This window comes from Xiphophorus maculatus, chromosome 7 (assembly GCF_002775205.1).
Source record: "Xiphophorus maculatus strain JP 163 A chromosome 7, X_maculatus-5.0-male, whole genome shotgun sequence".
Taxonomy (NCBI): domain Eukaryota; kingdom Metazoa; phylum Chordata; class Actinopteri; order Cyprinodontiformes; family Poeciliidae; genus Xiphophorus; species Xiphophorus maculatus.
This window is the reverse complement of record NC_036449.1, coordinates 5,740,645-5,763,069: the sequence shown is the minus strand read 5'-3', so window position 1 is coordinate 5,763,069 and position 22,425 is coordinate 5,740,645. Positions and strand designations below refer to the sequence as shown.

The following is a 22,425-nucleotide window of genomic DNA, read 5'->3' as shown; positions in this document are numbered from 1 at the left end:
GTGACATTAAACAGTGCTTTAAAAAGCTAATGGATGGTTTGTTGCCAAGCACCAAGCTCCTGAGGCTTTAAGTGGTACAATAAAGGGAATTGTTTTTTTTCTCAAGGTAATTCTCAGGCAGAAAACCAACTCTTAACGTTTTAGTCGGCAAATAAAACACGCTACCAGACTTACGGCTACATGACGTAAGAAATTCAGCTAAGAAAGACGCACATAAAAGGGATGTTTGCTGGTTCCTCAACAAGCAGCAGGGTTTCACAATCTTTCTACTTCCAGCCAGAAAACAGATTTTCAGGTGTGGGTGCAAGCATTTAGACACATTAGAAGGAGAAACTCCAAAGCTTCTCCTTATTTTCTTGTTGGGTTAACTGAGACTCTAACAAAATGTTCTTGATTGCACGAATTTGAGGTCCTAAGGTTTTTCCTCCCTCCTCTACAGCGGCGTTGGTCGTAACTGGGGTTGGGCGTCGGCCGGCAGCAGCATCCTGGCTGAGTTTGGGACCCTCCACATGGAGTTTGTTCACCTCACCTACCTGACTGGGAACCCGGTTTACTACCAAAAGGTAGCACTGTTCAGTAGCATACATCTGTTTCAATAACTGGGTATTTTAACATATTGCACCTATTCTACTGTTCACTACGTTGTTGTTGTTGAGCTAACAGTGAAAGCAGATTTGTGTTAGCCACATAGACGAGGAGAGACCAGTTCAGGCCATGTTGTAAGATTACTTCTGGCATATTGATGCCATCGTGTGTTGCCTCTCGAAGTGGCAATGCTTCACATCCATCACGTCAAGAAAACATGTTTTACCCCTTCTGACCCGGTTACAGCAGCCCAGAATTGCAATTTACTTGGTTTCATCAGGAAGTGTCTCTTTCTGCCAACATGAACATCTATCAGAACCTTGGCCAGCATTCCACTTTTCTGTAGTGACTAACCAGGGTTTTAGATTCAACCACCACAGTCAATTTACTGGCATTGGAAACTGTTTATCAAATCTTCTAAACTCTGAGGCATCAAATAACTTTGAAAAGCTCCTCTGCTAACTTTTCCTGATGCCGAGAAGCTTGTTCACGCCTTTGTCTTCTTTAGATTGGGCTGCTGCAATGCACTTCTCTCCAACTGCGTTTCCATTACTAAACGTTTGTCGGTACTCCGCTAATGTCAGAAGAACACAATTTCACAATTGCGGTGATTCTGTAAAATCAGAAGCGCAATTAAAACATGTAAATAAGCTTCTTCACGCGATACGTTACTAAAAATATGCCATCATCTTCCTACCACTTCCTGTCTTCTTCTTTGTCTTTTCCCCCAGTAGTAACATCCGGTTGTTAATCACAACTTGAGAGATGCAAAAGTGTTTGTTACATTTTTGAAAAAATACACTAATTTTGATACAGCCAAAAAAAAATAAAAACACGCCTCATCCTAACGTAAAATTGTTTTAGCAAAAAACATGGTTTTTTTTCCACAATTTCTGTGTTTTTGTGAAGCAAATTTATTCTCGTAATTCCAACTTGTGCTATGATATGGTTAATGGAAATGGAGCTAACGTCATTCCCAAGCATTCAAAAGCCACACGACACCCAACATGGAAACTTCCAGGCTCTTGATGATGGTGGGGAAACACACCACACACCTTTATTTGCCTGGATATTCTTACTTTCCAATCAATCAGTAGCAATGCCCCTTCTTCACTGACAGAGCTTTTCCATCAGTTATCAATAATCTCCATTAGTTCAGTTCATTTCTGTTCTTCTGCCAGTGAGCAACTCTTTTCTGTCCTTTGTTACGGTCTAAAACTTCGTTAATGTGTTTGTTTCAGGTGATGCACATCCGCAAGCTGCTAGCTAAGATGGACCGACCCAACGGCCTCTACCCAAACTACTTAAACCCTCGCACAGGCCGCTGGGGCCAACGTAAGTACACAATCGAAACATTTCTTGCCACATATTTGACTTTTCAGTCATAAATCATAATGTTTCTGGATCGCTGGCGTCCGACCAACCTGTTTGGAGAGGTCCGAAGATGTTCTTGCGAGCTTCCAACGGCCCCTCACTCCTAAGTGCTGTTACGATGGAAAACAAGAGATTAGCACCGTGAGAAGTGAAGACAAAAGTCCCATGGATCTTCGTTAATGAGGACAAATCGAATCAGGCAGAAGACTGAAGACGGGGAGTTTTGCGTTGTTGCTAGATTGATTACATTTGGCAGTTTGCCCAGAGAAATGATCGGCTCTCAGAGAGAAGTTATTGAAGAAGTAACAGAGGTTTTCCTCTGAAACCTTTTATTCCTAACTAATGCACTTTTTGGCTTACATTAAATGGATTTATTTGTTCTAATTCACATCCCTATCCTAAGTAGACCAGTTTATATGTTTACATTTAGATACATGCAGACTTTATTTTGACAAGAATACGGTTGAGTACTGCTACACTGCCTTCCTGTCTGAAAATAAGCAAATAGTTTATATCTGAACATTTTAATTCATTTTTATTTATGCTGCAGTGAATGATCCAGCAAAACAGAGTGCAATACACTATTTCATAATGTTCAATTGATTTTATTCGAAACAAATGATTGATGATCAGAAATCTTGATCTTATATTCATCGAGAGGAAATAAACAGATGAAATCTGATTGAATATACTGCATCCGTATGTTTGCATAGGCTAAAGGTTACCATGGCGAGTATACTTTGCTATATTGAGCATTTTGAGTTCCACCAAACTCCCAACTTAATAGCAAATGGTAGATATGTAGAACTCTGCTTTACTTGGTTCTGATTTGTTCTTTCTGTAGACTTTTGTTTTGTAATATTTTGGTTGATTGAGTGTTAAGACAATTATTCTGTCTGCTTTTTATTTGCTGTGCAGCTGGAAGGATTTTTTTCTTTTTTTCTTTTTTGTTCTTTTTAAATTTTTGACAGTTCTCACAGTGTGTAAACCGTGGCAACAAGGTATCATTTTTACAGCCGGGAGCCGCTGATTAGCATCTCGAAAGCACAAATAACACCTGAACTACGACTCTAACGTTAACCACAAGTTCAAATCTCTTCCACCAATCACAACAGGCGATACTGCCTGGAGAAGCTTCACATTACTGTGAAAATGTAACTTACTACAGCATTTAATTTCCCGCTGGGGAAAAGTTAAGTATTTTTGAATTGACTTTAAATATCTCTCTTCAGAATTTGATTAAGTTTACCTTTAAAGCGAGATAAATTGCTGGCGCCTGCTCATCTTTACAAACGGAGGAGCGCATTAATGGACGGACAGGTGGCACGGCAATCGGACTGATGTGCTTATAAGTGCAGACATTGAGCCAAAAGCTCAGGGAAAGTAAATGGATGGAAGCTGTTGGGAGGGCTGGTTGATTGAGGGATGGTTGAGTACATTAATGGATTGGAAGTTAGCCGACGGGCCGCACCAGAAGACGGATGCTTATGGATGGTTTGTGTTTGCGTCAGGAGGTTTCATTAATGTTCTAGTGCAGACGGCAGCACACTTTTTTTATTTTCCATCATTACCTCAATCTGTTTAATTGACTGAAAACGGCAAAATGATTTTTAACGGTCCTTTAAAAGGTGATAGATTTTTATTTTTATTTTTTTTTTTGGCAAAATATGAAATAATTATTTCTGATCAAGCCGTGCGGTAACCACGCGCTTTTCCCCAGAAGCATATTAAGTGGGTGCATGTAGCAGCTTGGATGCTTTGCCGAGTCCGAAAAACATAATCAAAAAAATTATCAAAGTTTGTTGGTTGTTTTTTTTCTATGTTGTTTTTCCATCTTGGATGAAAATGCAGCCGTAATCAGCTCGAGGCCTCAAGGGTCAAGGCCGACGCCGCGCAAACAGCAAAATAATTGAAATCCAAAGCTTGTTGTAGCAGCTAACAGCATAATGTTTCTTTTCTCAAAACATTTTCTTGTTTCTTCTCATGAAAATGTTAAGAGACATTGCTTTAAAAGCATTGCTCTGTAAAAATATCACTGGGGATGACTCTGAAGCAATTCAGCAAAGTCAATGCTCCTTACATATGAACAGTTTATGGATATGTGGCATCACACACAGCATGTTGGATTATTCGGAAATAAATATGGATGCAACACATGCTGGCATGTGTGTATCAAAAAATAAGATCACTTTTGTAACTTAAAAAAAAAATTGTGATATATGAAGTTGTCTTTATAACCTACATTGTCAGTGTACTCACAGTTTTAGCAAATCCATTTGAACAAGACAGCGTGACGAGCTGAAAGCTCAACTTTTATCCAAAAACGAATACATACGCTATACATGTTTTTTTTCTCTTTTTGTTACATTACAACCACATCTTGAATGCGAATTATTGAGATTTTATTTGATATATAAACACAAACTATCATTCAACTGTCATATAGAAAAAGTTTTTTACTTTTGTTTGCAAACAAAAACAGTGATATATTTGCACCTATCCCTCTTTACTCTGGTACCCCCAAATAAATCCAGTGCAATTAAGTTCCTTCAGAAGTCGCCAAGATAGTAGTTTTTTTATTTTTTGCCATGGGTCAGGAAGAACAAATACGTTTTTTTCTAAGTAAATAACATATTTATTAGGTTTTATTTCACCAGAAAAATCCCACTGAGATTAAAAATCTGGTCAAGATTGGAAGCAGCACCCGGTTTACAAAACGGCCACAACAAAGCAGAAAAGGTTTAACACAATCATAAGTAAAATGGTAAAAACTTTACTCAATTAAAACATTTCAGGGCAAATAGTTCCTTCACAAAATCAGGAAGAGTTCCAGTTTTTCGGTAAGCGGCTCCAAGAAGACGGAGCAGAAAACTGAAATGATTTTTTTCCAAGTTCACTTTTGATTTTTTTTTAGGCACCGAAATTAAAAGTAAATTCACAAAATGAAAAGAGTATTCTCCAGCGGCTGCTTGATTAACATTCGAGATCTTTTGAAACGCTTGCATTGAATATTCTGAAGAACTGTAATAAGGATTTGCTATTCCCAGAAAAAAACAAATTAAAATTAAGAAACAAAGATTTGCTAGATACTTAATCAAATCATTGTTGCCTGTATTTATTCATTGATCTTAGGAAAACAGCTACTGTGGGAGGACTAGCCTTTAAAGACTGAGACCCAATATTTACTTGTTGAACACAATTTTTAGTATGTAAAGCACATCATTGAATTCATAACAGAAGTGTTTTGATTGTAATGAATATTAGATTTTTATAGTGAAATGAGACTCTACATTGTTTTGGTTCAGTGTTTAATACCATTGTTTACTAGAGACTAATATAGCAGTTTTCCTGCCTGGTTGTTTGTCTCTTGATCCTGAACATGACGACTCAGCTGGCAAAAGCTGCACTGGGATCCCTCAGGGCTGTGGGCTCGGTCCCCTTGCCAACAGAAACAAGGAAATTCTGATCATTAAATTTACAGACAAAAACAAATAAGATCATGAACCTCCATCATTGGGAATCATACTTCAGAGAGTGGAAAGCATTGAACTCCTCCCGTTATCCACTTAATAATATTGCAGCTTCCTAGTATCATTTATCGGTTTTGTTTTGTTCATTTGGGTTTTACTTTTTTCCTCCTCCCACATTAATTCTTGAGGGCTCCAATAAAACACGTTTTGTTTTGTGAGACGACAAATTAATTTGATTTGAAATGACGGCTCTTCCAAACTCTTTCTTCACATCAAGTCCCCAGTGTTTGGAGCAGGGTGTGTGTGTGTGTGTGTGTGTGTGTTTGCATGTTTTTGAGCACCTGTCAGTGAAGCACACTTGAGCCATAACTCACTACACGCATTTAAATTCATTACAGCTCTGTTTGTGCAGTACTTTTTCAGAGTGGGGAGACTCTACGGGCTGTCTATTGCTCTAATCAGCACAAAGCACCAGTAACATGGAGTCCTCTGTGACCATATTAAAACTCTTCTGTCAAACAGTTTTTTCCCCCCATGCTTTCATTTCCTGTTTAGCATGACAGTTTGTCCTCTCCTCCATGAATCGTGTCATTTTGCACTAACTCACTCTAGCAGTAGGATTTTCTCTTATTTGTGGTTTAGTGATCCTCTACTTTTATTTGATGTCTAAAAGTAATATTTTAGTGCAGCTGACTAACAGCAACTTAAAAGCACTTTTGTTAATTTATTATTATTCAGTACCAGTTTTAGCTCATTCGTATTTATCGTTAGAGTCATGTATGTACTCTGTGAAAACCTAAAGCTCACGCCAGTTTGCTGCTGGACCGTTTTATTTTTAGAATAGAAACATTGCCAGCACAAAAATAGTAAAACTACAATTCTTTGACAATAATAAAATATAGAATTAGCGTCCGAGTAAATTATGATTATCTCACATCGTCCCACGGTTTATTTTGAAATGTGCAGCCTAAAGCTGATTGCTTTCCATTGAATCCATAACGTTTATGAACCAGTTCTTCCAAACACCACCAGATGGCGGTGTCACTCACTCTGAAAGTCGTTGAACTCCCATTTTACATCTGTAAGTTCTGTTCCTAAGTATTAAAAATCATCCACAAACACAGCTTTGTGTTTTTAAACAGCTTTGATAAATTGTAATATTAAGCCAACTTTGGATGAACAGGAAATTAAAATGATAAAATTGGGGATGAATAGGCATTACAGGGGCAGTAGCCCAGGGCGCCATCTTTGGGGAGGACGCTCAAGGATTTTTTTTCTTCTTTTTTTATGAATGCATATTTTGTGAACATTGTACTATATTTAAAACTCATTGACCCAAATTAGGTAACCTGTATTATTAATATTATGGGGATTTTTATGAATGAAGAATATTGAAATCCTAGAAAAGTATAAAGTTATAGTCAATTTATTTGGGAACAACACAGAGTTCTCGGCTTAAACCTACAATGTTTAAGCCGAGATGTCTATTACAGTCAATATGAATTGACTGTAATAGACAGTCAATTCATATTGACTGTCTATTACTGTGCTGTAATTTGCATTAGTAAAATAATTTTTCCTTAGTGGATTTGGCACCAAATCCAGCTCCAGCCCAGAGGCCCTCACCCTTGTAAATGCGGCCCTGCTGGTGACACGTCCACATGGTTTCGTTCTCTGACTTTCTTCCGCTTGAAAACTTTTGAAGAACACCTTCCGAAACTTTTGGCCTCACAATTCAACAGGCGTAAACCCAGGAGAGAGAAAAAAACCCTGCATTGAGCTGCAGTTAACAGTATTTCCATCTGTTGTAAATGACTGCTGTTAAAACTGACTTTTTAAGGAGACGTTTGAAAGAAGACCAGAGGAAATAAACAGCGGAGCCACACTCATCGCTCAGCCTCAGTGTCTTGAAGGTGGGGTTGCCACGTTTCTGCTTGACAAAGAAAGAATGAATAATTCATTCTCCTCTTTTGCTCTTTGTCTTTGAATATCCCTCCAGTTCCCTAAAGGCATGTTATTCTCCTCCAGATCAAGGGCTTGATAAGACACAAAGCATCTGCTCAGATATCAGATGTGGCTACCTGGAGCTGAAGAGAGTCTGAAAGTTATCCCATTACTCTACAGAGAGACGGAGATAGCCTTTTTACTTTTTTTTTTTTTTTTTTTTTTTTTTTACAAACGAAAGGATAAAACTAGAATAAGTCTGAAACTTCCCTCTTAATTCCAGCGTGTGGGTCTGGAGTGACCATCATATACATGATTTTACTGTAAAAATACTAAAATGAAGGGAGAAAAAATCTCATTTTAACTCTAGTGGAACGTTTCCACTCTAAAAGAGTCCCATTTTCGCTCTGCTTCGTCCAACTACTCAAGCTGTGTAAACCTCAGTCATTATTACCGGGAACAGTGAAATATGAGAGGGTAAACAAAACGGGGAAAACCAGAAAGCGTGCTGCCAGTATTTTGTGGCTGTAGAGAAGTGAGGGAAAAACAAAAAACAAAAATAAAAACATGGCTGATGCCACGCTGCGCTTTGCCAAGGACGTTGAGGCACAGATTAAAACTGAATAATTCATGCTTATTCTCTCCGTCTCCAGCTTAATCTCAGGACTCGTCTCTCCGCAGATCACACCTCGCTCGGAGGACTGGGCGACAGCTTCTACGAGTACCTGCTGAAGGCATGGCTCATGTCCGACAAAACCGACACGGAAGCCCGCAAGACCTACGACGACGCCATCGAGGTGCGCCGCGGTGACTCTCGCACAGCTTTCGGACCTGTCCCACTTCACGTTTGTGTGCTTGTTGAATCCAGAGTTAAACGTTTTTCCATCCCAGGCCATCGAGCGCCACCTCATCCGCAAATCCAACGGCGGGCTCACGTTCATCGGCGAGTGGAAGAACGGCCACCTGGAGAGGAAGATGGGCCACCTGGCCTGCTTCGCCGGCGGCATGTTCGCGCTGGGCGCCGACGGCTCGCCGGACGACAAGGCCGGCCACTACCTGCAGCTCGGCGCAGAGATCGCCCACACCTGCCACGAGTCCTACGACAGGACAGGTGACGCTTTTCTTACTTATTTGGTTTTTATCGGAAGTTGAGACTTTTGCTTTTTTTTTTTTTTTTCTTGTCCTCATATTTTGAATGTGTGTTGATTTTTATATGTACAGCACTTTGTCACAGATATTGTTGTTTTGAAGTGCTTTACAAAAAAAGTAGTAGAAGTAGGAATGCACCGATCTGCTTTTATTCACTTCCAGTACCGATATCTGAGGTTTAGCATCGGCCGATACCGATCCAGCACAGAGACACATTCTGAATTTACTTAAAGCGTTTCTTCTTTTAAACACCGACATAAATGTACTGAATTACAAATTATTTTGATAACTCTGCACCAGTACAGCACACTGAAATACACCAAGAGCTTCCCAAGTTTGGTCAAATATGTTTAAAAAAAAATTTTATTTGTTCAATATAACTGCCAATGCAAAATATATAATATTAAAACTGAAACTGTACATGGATATAGTGCTTTTGAAAAGTGTTCAAATTACAACGTATTTTGGGGGGTTTGCATCACAGACCAAACACAAAGTAGTAAATTATTTTGAGGCTCAAGAAAAAAAAAGATTCACGTCTTAAAAGTGAAAATGCATGAAACATTTTAGATTTCTGTTTGGAAAAAAAAAAGCATGGCAGTTGTGGGACAAGTAGAAACTACAAATCTGGTTGGTTCATGAGAAGATGCAGTGGTGTGGTAGCTAAAATTTTAGGAGCACTAACCTTAAAGCAGTAATCATAAACTTTAGCTTTGCTAACGCTAAAGTGCTGTACCAACATGATATTTAGTGTAAACTGAAGCACTGAAGTGTTTAATCTGTTTTACTGTTGAAGTACAGTGATGCATTTTGGGTAGACAATAAACATAATTTGCCATAATGCATCACAAAAGTGAAGACAGGAAACATATCTGCTGCTTCAACCGCTTTCACCCGCTTCAAAATAAAAGCATGAATATCAACGGCTAGTCACTTGCAGTCGAAAGATTAGCTCTGCTATTAGCGGATTAGCGTAAGTGTGCCCCGCGCTAGGAGTGGTGACGAAGCTAAACGCAAGAAAATCCTGACAGAGAAACGTAAAAGCTGCGAAACATGAAGCCAAATGCACATATTTATTTGGCTTCATGTGCACTAACATTACCTCATGTTTCAGATTTTTATTTGGACAAGCAAATGGAAAACAGTCCACCAACTTTATGTTAATGTACTTCTTTCTGTTGCCACTGAAATACTTGTAACTTGTGGTTAAAAGGTGAGAAAATGCTGTGCTGTGCGTCATCCAATTCACCATAAAAAGTCTCATTCCAACACATCTCTTGGAACCATATTTCATGTTAAATGTGACGCACATTGACAGTGACATGTTGGCGAGCTTATTAATTCATTTCCCTCAACATTGCTCATTATTTAATGAAGATCTTTAACGATCAAGACACACGTGTGGACAGTTTTCTCCTCTAATCCCAAAGTTTCTCAGTGCAGCGGTGTTTTGGGTTCTGCGCTCGGGGCCTTCTTTCACATTTTCAGCCCCATTAATCATCCCGCTGCCATCTTGGATTATTTGCTTTTGGGAAAGCATGGATTTATTAATGGATAAGTTTGCCTATTTGGCATATTAAGTTGGCAGCTGATCTTATTCAACACACTGCAGACTTATAAAACAACTCAATCCCACCCACAGAGATGTAAGTGGGTTACTATAGGTGTGAAATAAGGAAAGAGGCTAAAATAACAGAAAATATTGTCTGTCTTGGGTTTTTTTATTTTTTTGACCCAGCCATATATCTTGTATTTTACATTATTTTGGGGCGAGGCTTAGCATCTAATATGGTCATCAGACATCTTGTTTATAACTTTTATTTTATTTATTAATTTTTTTTAACTTAGTTAGTTTTTCCTCTCCTTCAGCGAAGCCTGACTGAGATCAAATAAATCAATAAAACTTGTCAGCGGTCTGATGCGGCATCATGTTCAAGTCGGTAAATTTGTGACGTCGCTCTGAGACGGGGGGTGGGCAGCGGGTGGAGAGCGGGGTTGCCACGGCAACAAATGAAGACGGAGGGGAGGTGAGAGAAAAGCGCGCTGGGAATGTTCGTGGTCAGGCTGTCTAAATTTGGGCTCTCGGTTATTGAGCGGTCAGCCTTTGGGGAACTTTTCGCCATGCTTGTGCTGCGGCGCAGTAATCTGCTCAGAGACGAAAACGCTGCTTTGTCAGCTCCCCCCCCCCCCCCCCCCCCCAAATCCTCCGTACACTTAACTGGCTGAAGACATTGGATGTAAAAAGATTTGAGAAAAAAAAGAAAAAGCTAGTAAAATCATTGCGGCTGGATGCTTTTTATTACTTACACGTGTGCGTGCATCTGTGTGTGTGTTTGCGCATCTAATTATCAACAGCAACTGGACCATTAAGACAAGCAGGGAGCAAAAGATAATGTTGACCTCGATTCTCTTTTAATTCTTATTAATTTGTTCCTTTCACTCTCTCCCCTCCTTTGTTCACCCTCCTAACCCGCCCACTCTGTTCAATCTTAATCTCTCTCTTCCTTCCTCTGCCCCTCCATCATCATCATCATCATCATCGTCATCACCCCAGTCCTGAAGCTGGGCCCAGAGGCCTTTAAGTTCGACAGCGGCCTGGAGGCGGTGGCCGTGCGGCAGAATGAGAAGTACTACATCCTGCGGCCGGAGGTCATCGAGACCTACTGGTACATGTGGAGGTTCACCCACGACCCCAAGTACAGGCAGTGGGGCTGGGAGGCGGCTCAGGTAAAGACAAACGATGATTTGGATTTTATTCTGGAGCTGTAGTGTGTCACTTTTTACAGATTTGTTACAGAATGCCAGATAATCGGTAAAAAAAAAAAAGATAATATTAAATTGAGCTCCTCTTCCTTCACCTTCTGCAAAAACAACCAATGAGAGTCAGGAGGAGGGTCTTAGCACTGTCAGTCAAGCTAGTATACATGCTGCTAAATGTGCTAATGGCGGAGAAACAGCTTACTGTGCAGGAAAAAACACAGTAAGTGTGGTGGACATGGTAAATAGCTCTAGCATTGATGAAAGGCTTTGGTTTGGCAGAGAGAGCGAGGGCGTACATAGGCATGATTGACAGCACTAAGACTCTCCTCCTGGCTCTGATTGGTTGTTTCTGCACTTGGACCAAGAGGCAGAGGAGCTCTATTTTTATCCACATGTTATCTGTCTAATCTTATGCTGTCAGAACATAGTGATAGGTTTACCAAATATGTAATTAATGTTTTTTCTGTTCTTTTTTTTTTTTTTATGAAAGTTGCATAATAGAGTAGACGGATGAACATCTTTCCCTCATTATCACTTCTCTATGTTTCCTTGTACTTAAGCCACAAAGAGCATTTTAGGTGTTTAGAGGATTTTGTGTTACTTTCATTAAGGCCACCGATTCAGTGCCGTGCAAAAGTATTCTGAGAGGCATTCAGCTTCTATCCACCACAAATCTGGAACAAGCTTCCAGAAAACTGCAAAACACCCGAAACACTGAGTTCCTCTAAACCGAGGCAAAAAATCCACTCTTGATGAGTAGCAAGTGGAACTCTGAGCAACATATTTGAAGGATTGATTTCCGTGATGGTATTTGGCAAAAGGTAAGGCAAGTGGCCTTGCCTCGTTGTGCTACACAAACTTCACTTCACATTTGTCACATTGAGAGCACAAACTTTAATGTATTTTATTTGAGTCTTAATGCGATCGACCAACACACACAGAGAGCCTGATTGGAAAGTGGAAAGAAAATTACAGTTCCCCTCCAATCTCAATCTTTTACAAAATCGTAAACATCTCTCTGTGCTGCCTGCGTTTATGTTCAGCCCTCCTGAGTTGCTGCTTTGTTGAACCTCATTTTGATGCAACAGCAACATGTTTCTCTACGCGTCTGTGAATGAAGTTTCTGCCCATCGTTCTGCCGAGCTCTGTCAGATGAAGTAGCAAAACATCTATAAACAGTCGTTTTGCTGGATTTGGATCTCCTCCCAAACGTTGCTTATTTGTTTGCTTTGACTGGGCCATTATAACAAATCAATCAGTCCAAAATAACTGTATGGTTTTGTGAGACTCTCTCCCCCAGCACTTTTCTGTCTGTAGCTCATTCAATCTCCCATTATCATAGTGGGAATGATGTGTTCACCATAGATAGCACTTTGAATGGAAGCAAAGAATATATATTTAGTGTTATTTGAGCTAAAACTCATTTTTCCCCTAAAAATATTTCCTGTGTTCTCCACATGACTGACTCTCTTTCAACAGTACGTTTTTATTTCTTACAACCTTTGCATAAATTTCAATACACATCTCCCATTAGCAGATTCTCACACCTGAGCTGTTTATTTCTGCAGAGTTGGCTGCTTCTGATTAATGAAATTTAACTCCAGAAAAACATTTTCTTCTTCTTCTGTATACACCGTGCGTTGGTCTACCACATCAAATGCCAAAAGTGAAAGTATGTGGTTGCAGCATGAGAAAATGAGAGTATTAAAGGAGCACAAACACTTCTGCAGTGCAGTCGGCTACCGTTTGTGTTGTTCTGCAGCGTGTACAAGATGGCGTTGTTAAAATAGCCTCTAGATGTATAAACTGCTCCACCTGTGTTCCTCCAGCCTCCCCGTCGTCGCGTTAAAAGCTTGTCACAAACAGAACGTCATCCGCCTCAAAGTGCTCCCCGCTTTAAATCCGAGATCAATGACTCCTGTCACATATTGGGTTAATTATCATTATTGAATGCCTAAAATTCGCGTTAAGGACCGCGGCTATTATTTGTCATTACGAGCTGAAATACAGCACATCGGTCATAATGGGAGAAATGAATGTAATCGGTGACGTTAGGGAATAAAGAGCGCGTCTGAAACGATCGCCTCAATGAATGCACAAAGAGAGAGCAGGCAGGTAAAATATAGCAGCTAGTGTCTCCCAGGTAGTCTGCAGTCAGTGTCATCCATAGCTCATTCTGATTCAGTATGGGGGTTAAAGAGGCAGTATTATGTACAAGTGACTTTTTGGAAAAAACACACACCTGGAGTGTTTTAGATTCTTTCATGCATGTTTGAGAAATCCTTTAATCTCCATGGAAACCATTCAGCTGTACAAAACACCTGGAATGAGCTGCACTTTCCAAACTTCCAAGCTCCTGCCTCACAGAGCACCCCGTCCCTCTTTTCTCCCCCAGTCAGCTCCTTCAGACTAGCCAGCAGCAATTAGCAAACACCTGGTGGAACTGAGCATCTGCTGAGCTCGTTAAGGAGAAACTTCCAAAAAAGCTGTTTATAGAGGAGCCATGTTGTGACGACTTCCTGGTGGCGGAGTTTCAAAAAGAACGGGAGCTTCTTAAAGAGACAGAGGTCCAATTTTAAGTAATCAAATTTCCTTTTAGTCATGTTTAATATATACAGCTCTGGGAAAAAAAATAAGAGCCCACTTAAAATGATCAGTTTCACTGATTTTACTCGTTGTCTTCTTTGTCTGTATATGATTGAGTAAAATGAACATTCTTCTTTTATTCTATGACGTGTCTCCAGAATTCCCAGCAAAAAATGAGTATTTATTTGCAGAAAATGAGAAATGGTCAAAATAACGAAAAAGATGCAGTGCTTTTAGACCTCAAATAATGCAAAGAAACTAGTTCATATTTAGAAACAACAATACTAATGTTTGAACTCAGGATGAGTTCAGAAATCAATATTTGTTGGAATAACCATGAGGTTTTCAATGGGTTCAGTGCAGTGGGCTCTCCATTTGTTCCAGAGCTGCATGTAGCATATTTTATAACAATTAATTGTTATAAAATAGATACTACCCCTTTAAAGAGACGCTTTGACACACATCTACATGAAAACAGGAAAAGTTTTAAGCACTTTCCATATGTTGTTTAAAACGTTCAACACCAGTATTTTGTCTTAATTTCATCTTTTGTTCTATATTTCTTAGTTTCTTCTGAAACATTTTTTAATCATCCTTTATAACAAGGACTTTCTAACCACAGCATAAACCTCATCTCCAATAAATGTTTATTTAATCCGAGTGACGTCATCCTGCCTCACAACGGCTAGATGTTAAAAGTGTGCTCCCGTTGGACCCGCCTCCTCCGTGTGACTGCTTGATGTGGTCTTTTAAGCAGAAGATCTGCTTTATTTCTGCTTGTTTTTTTCGAGACAACCTTTACTTCTTCCTGTGTGTTATGATAAAAAGCTATCTGAAAATAACACCGAGCTGAAAACCTCCTCTGACGGGGGGATTAGAGCACTCACCGTCTATATAAGTCGGCGCGGTTCCTCGGTGCAAGACTCATCGTTTTCATCTTCTCTCCATCTCTTGTTTTTCTCCTTTCTCCTGCCAGTCGTCTTGTCATTTAGTTTTTGTCTCTCTCTCTTCTTAGCAGCTCTTTGTTTTTGTTTTTCTGAGTGGGAGTAAATAGCATAAGAGCACAAGTGCCAAGCAAATGTACTGGCAGGTGTGTTTATTAGCCGCGATCCTGACTGACACTAAAGAGAGCTGGCGCTGAAGGCCTCGTCTTTACTTCCTTTTGCTTAGTTGAACCTTATAGGTAAACGGTTATAAAGGTGACAGAAGATATTCTTATTTAATGGCAGATTTATGCAGTTATAGTTCTGCAAGTTGATCTGGACTGTGTGAAGTTTCAGGGGATTTTAAGTGAAAATGTTTTCTGAAACACTTTAAGCAGCCTTAAAGTGAAAATTAAAATAAAAACAAAACCGCAATCTCTTATAAACCACATCTTAATTTGATGCTTCAGAGCATCATCCAGTAACTTTTACAGGGTTGGTAACCTGGAAAGTCTTTGAATTTCAGTTAGATGTTTTCAAGGTTTGGAAAGTGCTTGATTTCTGTGTAACGTGATATTAAAACTGTGAAGTTTTGTAATAAAGTACAACCTAATGTTTGATTAAAAACCTAAATTTGGAAAGTGTTATCAACAGTTGAAGTGGAAAATTGTATCCACCTAATTTTAGACAGTTTTTTTTTTTACTGTCTGAAGTTAAGACTAAACTTTAACTTTATTTAAAGTATCATGTAAAATCCACTTTCATTTCCTCATCAAAAACGTACCTGGAGTGTTGCCTTGATTCTTTCATGCATGTTTGAGAAATCCTTTAGTCTCCATGGCAACCATTCAGCTGTGCAAAACGCCTGGGTGGACCTAGCTCCGCCTTTAAGACAAAATTCCTCCTCAGAGCTGCAGTTTCCAAGTTTTCACCTCACTGAGCAGCCTTCCCCCACTCAGCTCCTACAGACTAGCCAGCAGCAATTAGCAAACACCTGGTGGAACTGCAGTTTTAAATTGTTAACAGAGGGAATATGCTGTGATGTTTCAGAAAGAGTAGGAGCTTCTTAAAGACACAGAGGCCCACTTTCAAGGTACAAGGTCAAATTTCTAAGTCGTGTTTGATGTATAGCATTTTTTTAACAACTGAAGTTGTCATAGTTATCTGATTGTGCTATAAATCAGCACTATGTACCTGGAGAATACATAATACTGCCTGATAAGGTGAGTTAGAATCACCAAAACTATTTTGAGAGACAAAATTTTGTTGTATTTTAATTGATCATTCTGTAAAATGTCAAATATTATCACAATACATTATTAATAACGGTAATTAATCATATCATATGATAGTAAATTGAGTCTGTCTTCTTTAGTTCAATTATATTGTTTTTTAAAGTGCTTGATTTTTACTGTGGGAAAAGTATTCAAACAACAACAAAAGAGAGACTTTGATTATATTCTATTATCCCAGAATATGTCTTACAGGACTTTCAGATTCTTTCTGTATAGAAATCAGGCTCGTATGTTTCATTAAAAATTGCGTGTTTAGTTTGTTTTTACATATTTCATAACAAAAGAGATTCTCGTTACCCATGATGCAGAATGTTTAGACTGCCCTGATGTAATCTAATGGAGCATGCCTGCAATAGACTCTCAGCCTAGTGATCACTTCCTAGTATTTCACATTTGTTGTTTTTCTCCCCATAAGATGCCACAACTCTAACAATCAGCACTTTCGTTTTCTTCCCCTCGTCGCTGCTAAAAGTTTTGTGTTTTCTTCCCTGAATTTGTCGTTTTCCACTAATTGTCTTCACACCAGGTTTGTCACTCATTACCTGAGGCTCTCTCCGAACGCCTCTCCTCCTCCGGTACTGTCTGTACTCTAACCCACTCACGTCTTGCAGACACCTGCACTTTTCTCTAGATGACACTCTCAGCCTCAGCTCCACACAGCTACAGTACATTTCTCCGCTCGTATGTTTAGTTAAATTCATTTCTCTGACATAGCTGAGCAAGCCGGCTTTCTCATGCAAACACCTGAGCCTCGGTGTGTTACATAAACAGCTGTCAGACTGTTGCAGGCCACTTGATTAGACGCACCTGTTCAGTTGCTTGTCGACACCAACATCTAGTCGGGCAGCAACTCTTCGTTCAGGCATCTGAACGTCTTGCTCAAGTTCAAACTGAACACACGAGTGGGCAAGAGAAAGTAAGCTTCGGTCTAGGTGTTTCACACACACACACACATCTCTGAGGTTGAGAGGGAAAATAACCAATGAGTTGGACTGGTGTGGATGAAGACACCGTGTTGACGCCACAGGTCAGAGTTGAAAGAGCAGATTGGTTTGAGATGGAAGAAAAGCACTTGATACGGCCAAAGTCGACTTCTGTTCGCTGAAAGCTAAGGCTGCACTCACACAACAAGTCTTGAGGCTCAGTTCCAAATTTTTTTATGCTGAAATCAGATTTTTTTTTGGATGTGTGTCTGGTTCTTTTGTGTGTTTGTGGTTGTTCACATTACTAATTAAATGCGACCTCAGTCAGACTTCTGTGAGAATGGGTGTATAACTCCGAAGTGACCCGCATTCGCAGAAGAACGTTGGCGTCGCACGGGAGTGCTGTGTCTACGCAAGTAATAATTGTCGCCGCTGTCTATTGATTGATTTTAAAATTGTCGAGCAACGGGAGCTGACGGCATTGTCACAAGATCATAAAATGAAGGAAGTAGCAATAAATATATTTATATATTATTATAAGTAATATCAACGGACTTTTGTGGAGTCCAACCTGCTACAGGTGAGGAGCGTCTGACAAAACGGCTTAAACGTCCAGATGAGCTGGTGCTACTGGCTGGTTTGCATTTGTATGTGCACAAGGCCGTCGCAATTCATCAATTCATCGCATGATAAATTAAAATAAGTGTGATCATTTCCATTCATTTGAAGAGCTACGTTGTTCACAGAAACATAATCCGTTTTATTCATGTTTTCGGATGTGTGGGGTTTTTTTTTTCCGTTTCGTTGTGAAGATATTTAAAATATCTTCCAGTTCTAAGCGTTCTTTAGAAAACTGAAGTTTGTATTTGTCTTTGAGAGAGCATTATTATGCAATCAATATATTACTTGAAAATTGTCCAAAACAACGATATTATCATTTATCACAATAATTTCCTGGCCTATTTATCATCTAGCAAAATTTATTGCGACAAGCCTGTGTGTGCATGTTTGTGTGTGTGTGTGTGTTGTGTGTGTGTTCGCAGCTTTCTGTGCCATTTTGTAAATGAGTTTGAAGGTGAAGGCCCGGCTGCTGCGCTCTGAAATATGTCCAACCTTGGCAGCTGCTGCCCTCCGCCCCCTCTCCTCCTCTCACCAATGGACAGTTTAATGGTACAAATAATTTAGCACAGATGGTCATGCCTTCCGATTGTAAGGGTGCGCTCGCCTCACAGCAGCTGAAAGATTGCCGTAAAAATGATTTAACTCATGTTAAGCTAGTTTTAAATAGCAACACATGCAATTAGTCCTTTTAGCTTGCTAAAATGTATGTATATTTATATAGATGTGTTTGTGTGTGTGTTTGGAGTAGAGCGCCTGGGCTCCATGAATCAAAAAGTGCAGGCTCACGCCGGCCTGCAGCGGCCCATGAATATCAGGAATTATGGTCCAAACTCTCTGCGAAGCAAATTTGCTGACGGCAACGAGGTCGCACGAGGACGTTCCTGCGTGGACTGGATCAGTGAGTGTGTGTTTGTGAGATGGAGGAATGTCTGAAAGACAAGGGGCAGAGATAATACTATTCAATTACATGTGTTAATAGTGAAAGTCGATAGGCCGTGTCCCGCAGTATAATGCAGCCAGAATTAGTCAGCGGCCAAATCTACTGGGATAAGTTCCCTTTGGAAATCAATGGAGCTCATATGTGCTAGCAGGCCGTTAGCATCACCTGCTGGACGATTGATAAACCTTTAATGACATTGAGTGTTATTATGTTTTAGTCTGTATTTATTTAATGTGAGCTGGAGTAGCTGTCTAATCCGACAGTTTTCTCACTTCTTCTCCCTGGTCTTGTCGCCAACAAACTAAGTCGGAAATGTCATGCCGTAGATCATGAACTCTCCTCATTCTGTTATTTCTTTTGTTTACATACCTTCCTGTCGGGCAGCGAACCTGATTGCAGCCTATAAACAGAACTGCTTTTTCTATGCCGACCAAGCAGAGTTTTGGTTTCGTGTGCCTTTGACCGCTCGTCCAATTTCAGAGTCCCAAGGCCGCCGTGATGTGCTATGAGAAGAAAAGTGTCGGCCATATAATTCCTGAGTGCTGCTGCCGTCGACGAGACAGAGTCTTCAGACGTAGGAATATTACAGCTCGCTGTGTTAAATAACCCGTGTCCGTATCAGGAACGAAAATGAAAACATCCTCAAAGAATGATGCTCTGAACTCAACCGCAGGGAAACATTGCAGTAATCCTATCGCAATATATCGAACGCTGGGGAAATGTTTGTGGGTTTACAGTAAAGGATTTCAGCTGCTTTTCAAGATCTACAACTGAAGACACCACTGTGAATGTATGCTCACATCATACACCTGAGAGATGCACAAATATGGAAATTTGATACAAGTATTGCTGTTATTTATATCAAATATGGCCGATAATTGATATTTACAAATATATCCATTTTACTACACTTTCAATACTTTGACGGAAAAGAACTCATTGACCCAAACATTGCCCATGGGCTTTAGGGAAACGCTCCATAATTCTTTTTTGTGTTACTCACAAGCTGTGTTTCCATTACAAATGCGCTCAAATCTTTGTTAATGTTCCGCTAACATTGGAAAAAATGCACAATTTTGAAATTGCTGTGTTTCCATTACATGAGAAATGCAATTAAAATCACACGTGAATAAGTTTGTTCACAATAAGTCTTTTTTTTTTTTTTTAAATACTGCGCCGTCATCATCCAACTACTTCCTGTTGTTTTCTTCGTCGATTCCGTCAGTAGTAGGGGTTGAACGACTACATATTTTTTAAGGTCGACTACATCATGATAATAGTCGAGTCGATGTCGACTAGTCGCGGTGACGTCATAGTGACGTAAGCGCAAAAACCCTTCACAACTACTTGGAGGCTTTATTAGCTATTTTCACGGCAAATATTTACCCCCCCTCCACACACACACACACACACACACACTCTCCCCTTCTCCTGCTTTTACTAAGTCTATTATGGAGATTCTTCGTGAGCAGCGGGGAAAAGTTTGTTGCACAAAGTCGGGTCTGACTTTTTTTTTCTAAACACCGGCTGATGCTGATGATCTCTGGATAGTTACTATAGGAGTCAAATTATCACACTGACTACATGGAGCTTTTGGAACATCACAAGCCAAACCTGTTATGAACGGATCCCGTTTGGTTACAGCTGAATTCAACGAAACCACCTGCTTCTCCTCCGCCCGATGCGCGGCAGGAAGCTCTGCTGACTCAGCAGATTGAACGATTTAAGATATTTTCTAGTCAACGTCAACATGATAAAAGTCGAGTCGATGTCGAGTTGACTAGTTGTTGTGACGTCATAGCAACGCAAGACGCAAAGCTTTGGAGTAACGTAGAGGCTTTATTACCCGTTTTCACGGAAAAATACGGCATTTACACAGAACAGCAACAAGTGAAACAACAAAACATCGGGATAGTTTATGATAAATAATAAGTTGCTGGGAAACCAACATTCAAAAGGAAACGCACATCTTTTAGATGGCATGTAAAAACAATAAAAAGAGGTGGCACGGGGGCGGGGGGGTAAATAAAGTTCACTCGCTGTCAATATTCTCTTCGCTAAGAGTTGTTGGGGTTTTTTCTTGGTTGACATGTAGGAAAACAAGGGCATCAACATGAGCCGGATGAAGGCTTGCCCGCTTCCTCGTAATGGTATTCCCAGCGAGAGAGAAAATCCTCTCGCTGGGAGTGCTGGTTGCCGGAACAGCTAAATATTTTTAATATTTAAATATTTTAAATTTTTTCGTGACAAAGACACTCGCGAGCCGGCTAAGTGACATCCTTAGCGGGAAGGGGGCGAGTTTTAGACGGCTCGTGTTTTGTAGTGGACTGCAGCTGCAACTCCATCTCCTTTTAAAAACACTGTAAAACCACAAATATGCATCCATCTACATATCATTTAAACTAATGTATTAACTTATTTTTCTTGTGTCTTGTGACGTATACTGTGCTGTCAGATCAGCACAGGCTGTCACCACCGGCAATCACATGACTGCGACTAGTCGACATGAAATGTAAAAACTCGCGAGACGTCCTAGAGTCGACTAGTCGACTAGTCGACTAATTGGTTCAACCCCTAGTCAGTAGTAACATCCGGTTGTTGATCATGTGACTTGTGATGTGAAAATGTTTTTCCATGACAGTTTTGCGAAATACACTAATTTCAACCCAGCCCCAAAACCACATTAAAAAGTTTTTTTCTTAATCAGAAGACATTTTTTTTTATTAACACGTTTACATTAAGCAAATTTATTTTCAGAATTTCAATTCGTGCAATTCGATGACCAATAGAGACTCAGCTAGTCGCATGATCAACCTTTTCCGCTGCCCCTTCAGTAACAAACGGCAACAAAATGGAAATAAATATCAGTTGTTAATATCAGCCCAGTTTTATTTATAGGACCGATACCGAAAGGTTAAAAGCCTAGTAATATTGACCGATACCGATGTTAATGCCGATATATCCTTCATCCTTCATAATGTATTTGGGCCTGTTTGTATAAATTAGACCCTGTAAGTTAGAGAAAATGCTCACATTAAATTTGTGTCCCAGATTTTAGTTTCCTGACGTCTAACTCTCAACAAATGTTTGAATTGGATCTTCAAAATCCCACGATGGATGTACGAAAACGTTTCACCGGCAGCAGGTCACGGAAGTCTGTTATGGTTGAAGGACACACAAACACATCAGCTGTACAAAATGTAAACCAGTCAGGAATTTCAACCATCAGCTGTCCTGATTTACTCACCATCAGGCCGTCTGTACGGATCAGAATCAGCCTCCAGACTTTAGCACATTGTTCCCTGATGGTGACATCCTTCTTCCTTCCAATTAAACATTTAATGTATAGAGACAAATTCAAACTCTCATAACCCAAAGCAAGTCATTTCTGATATGTCTGCTGACATATTTTAAACTAGATTGAGTCGTTAGAGGGCAGACCTGTGACTACTCCCGTTCTGGAGCTTTTTTGTGGAAGGAGAGCAGAAATGCTGGGAAGCGTTTGTGTTTTGTAGAGCCGTTTTCTGCTGACTGTCACCCCAGGACCAGCTCTAATCTGTCTAAAGCAAAGAAATTAATTACAGTGTGCTTTTATAAGCTTATTAAAATGTGCTCTCCTCCCCCACGCGTTCTCTTTCCTCTGCTCCTTTCTGCTCTCATTTTCGTCGTCCTCTCTGGTCTGTCGTTCCTTCCTTTGACCGTTTCTTTTTAGACGTCACCGCTCGTTTCTGTTCAAGTTTTCGTTTGTTTTACACCTTTGACGTTTGAGATTTCCCTACCTCCTTCCCTGCGTGTTCTCGGTCTTTGCACTTCTTGCTTTTTTAGGGTTCATTCACACCATCATTGTTTAATCCT

General features: G+C 40.0%; 1 protein-coding gene across 3 annotated transcripts in view; it reads left to right on the top strand.

The window, feature by feature from the left end:
* Positions 1–22,425, top strand: part of man1a2 (mannosidase alpha class 1A member 2) — a 176,312-nt gene that overhangs the window by 102,216 nt on the left and 51,671 nt on the right. For all 3 annotated transcript variants that reach the window (XM_023337180.1, XM_023337179.1, XM_014471491.2), the window contains exons 8-12: positions 440–563; positions 1,827–1,920; positions 8,055–8,170; positions 8,265–8,484; positions 11,077–11,249. In XM_023337180.1, coding sequence (XP_023192948.1) covers positions 440–563; positions 1,827–1,920; positions 8,055–8,170; positions 8,265–8,484; positions 11,077–11,249 — 727 coding nt within the window. The remainder of the gene's footprint in view (positions 1–439; positions 564–1,826; positions 1,921–8,054; positions 8,171–8,264; positions 8,485–11,076; positions 11,250–22,425) is intronic.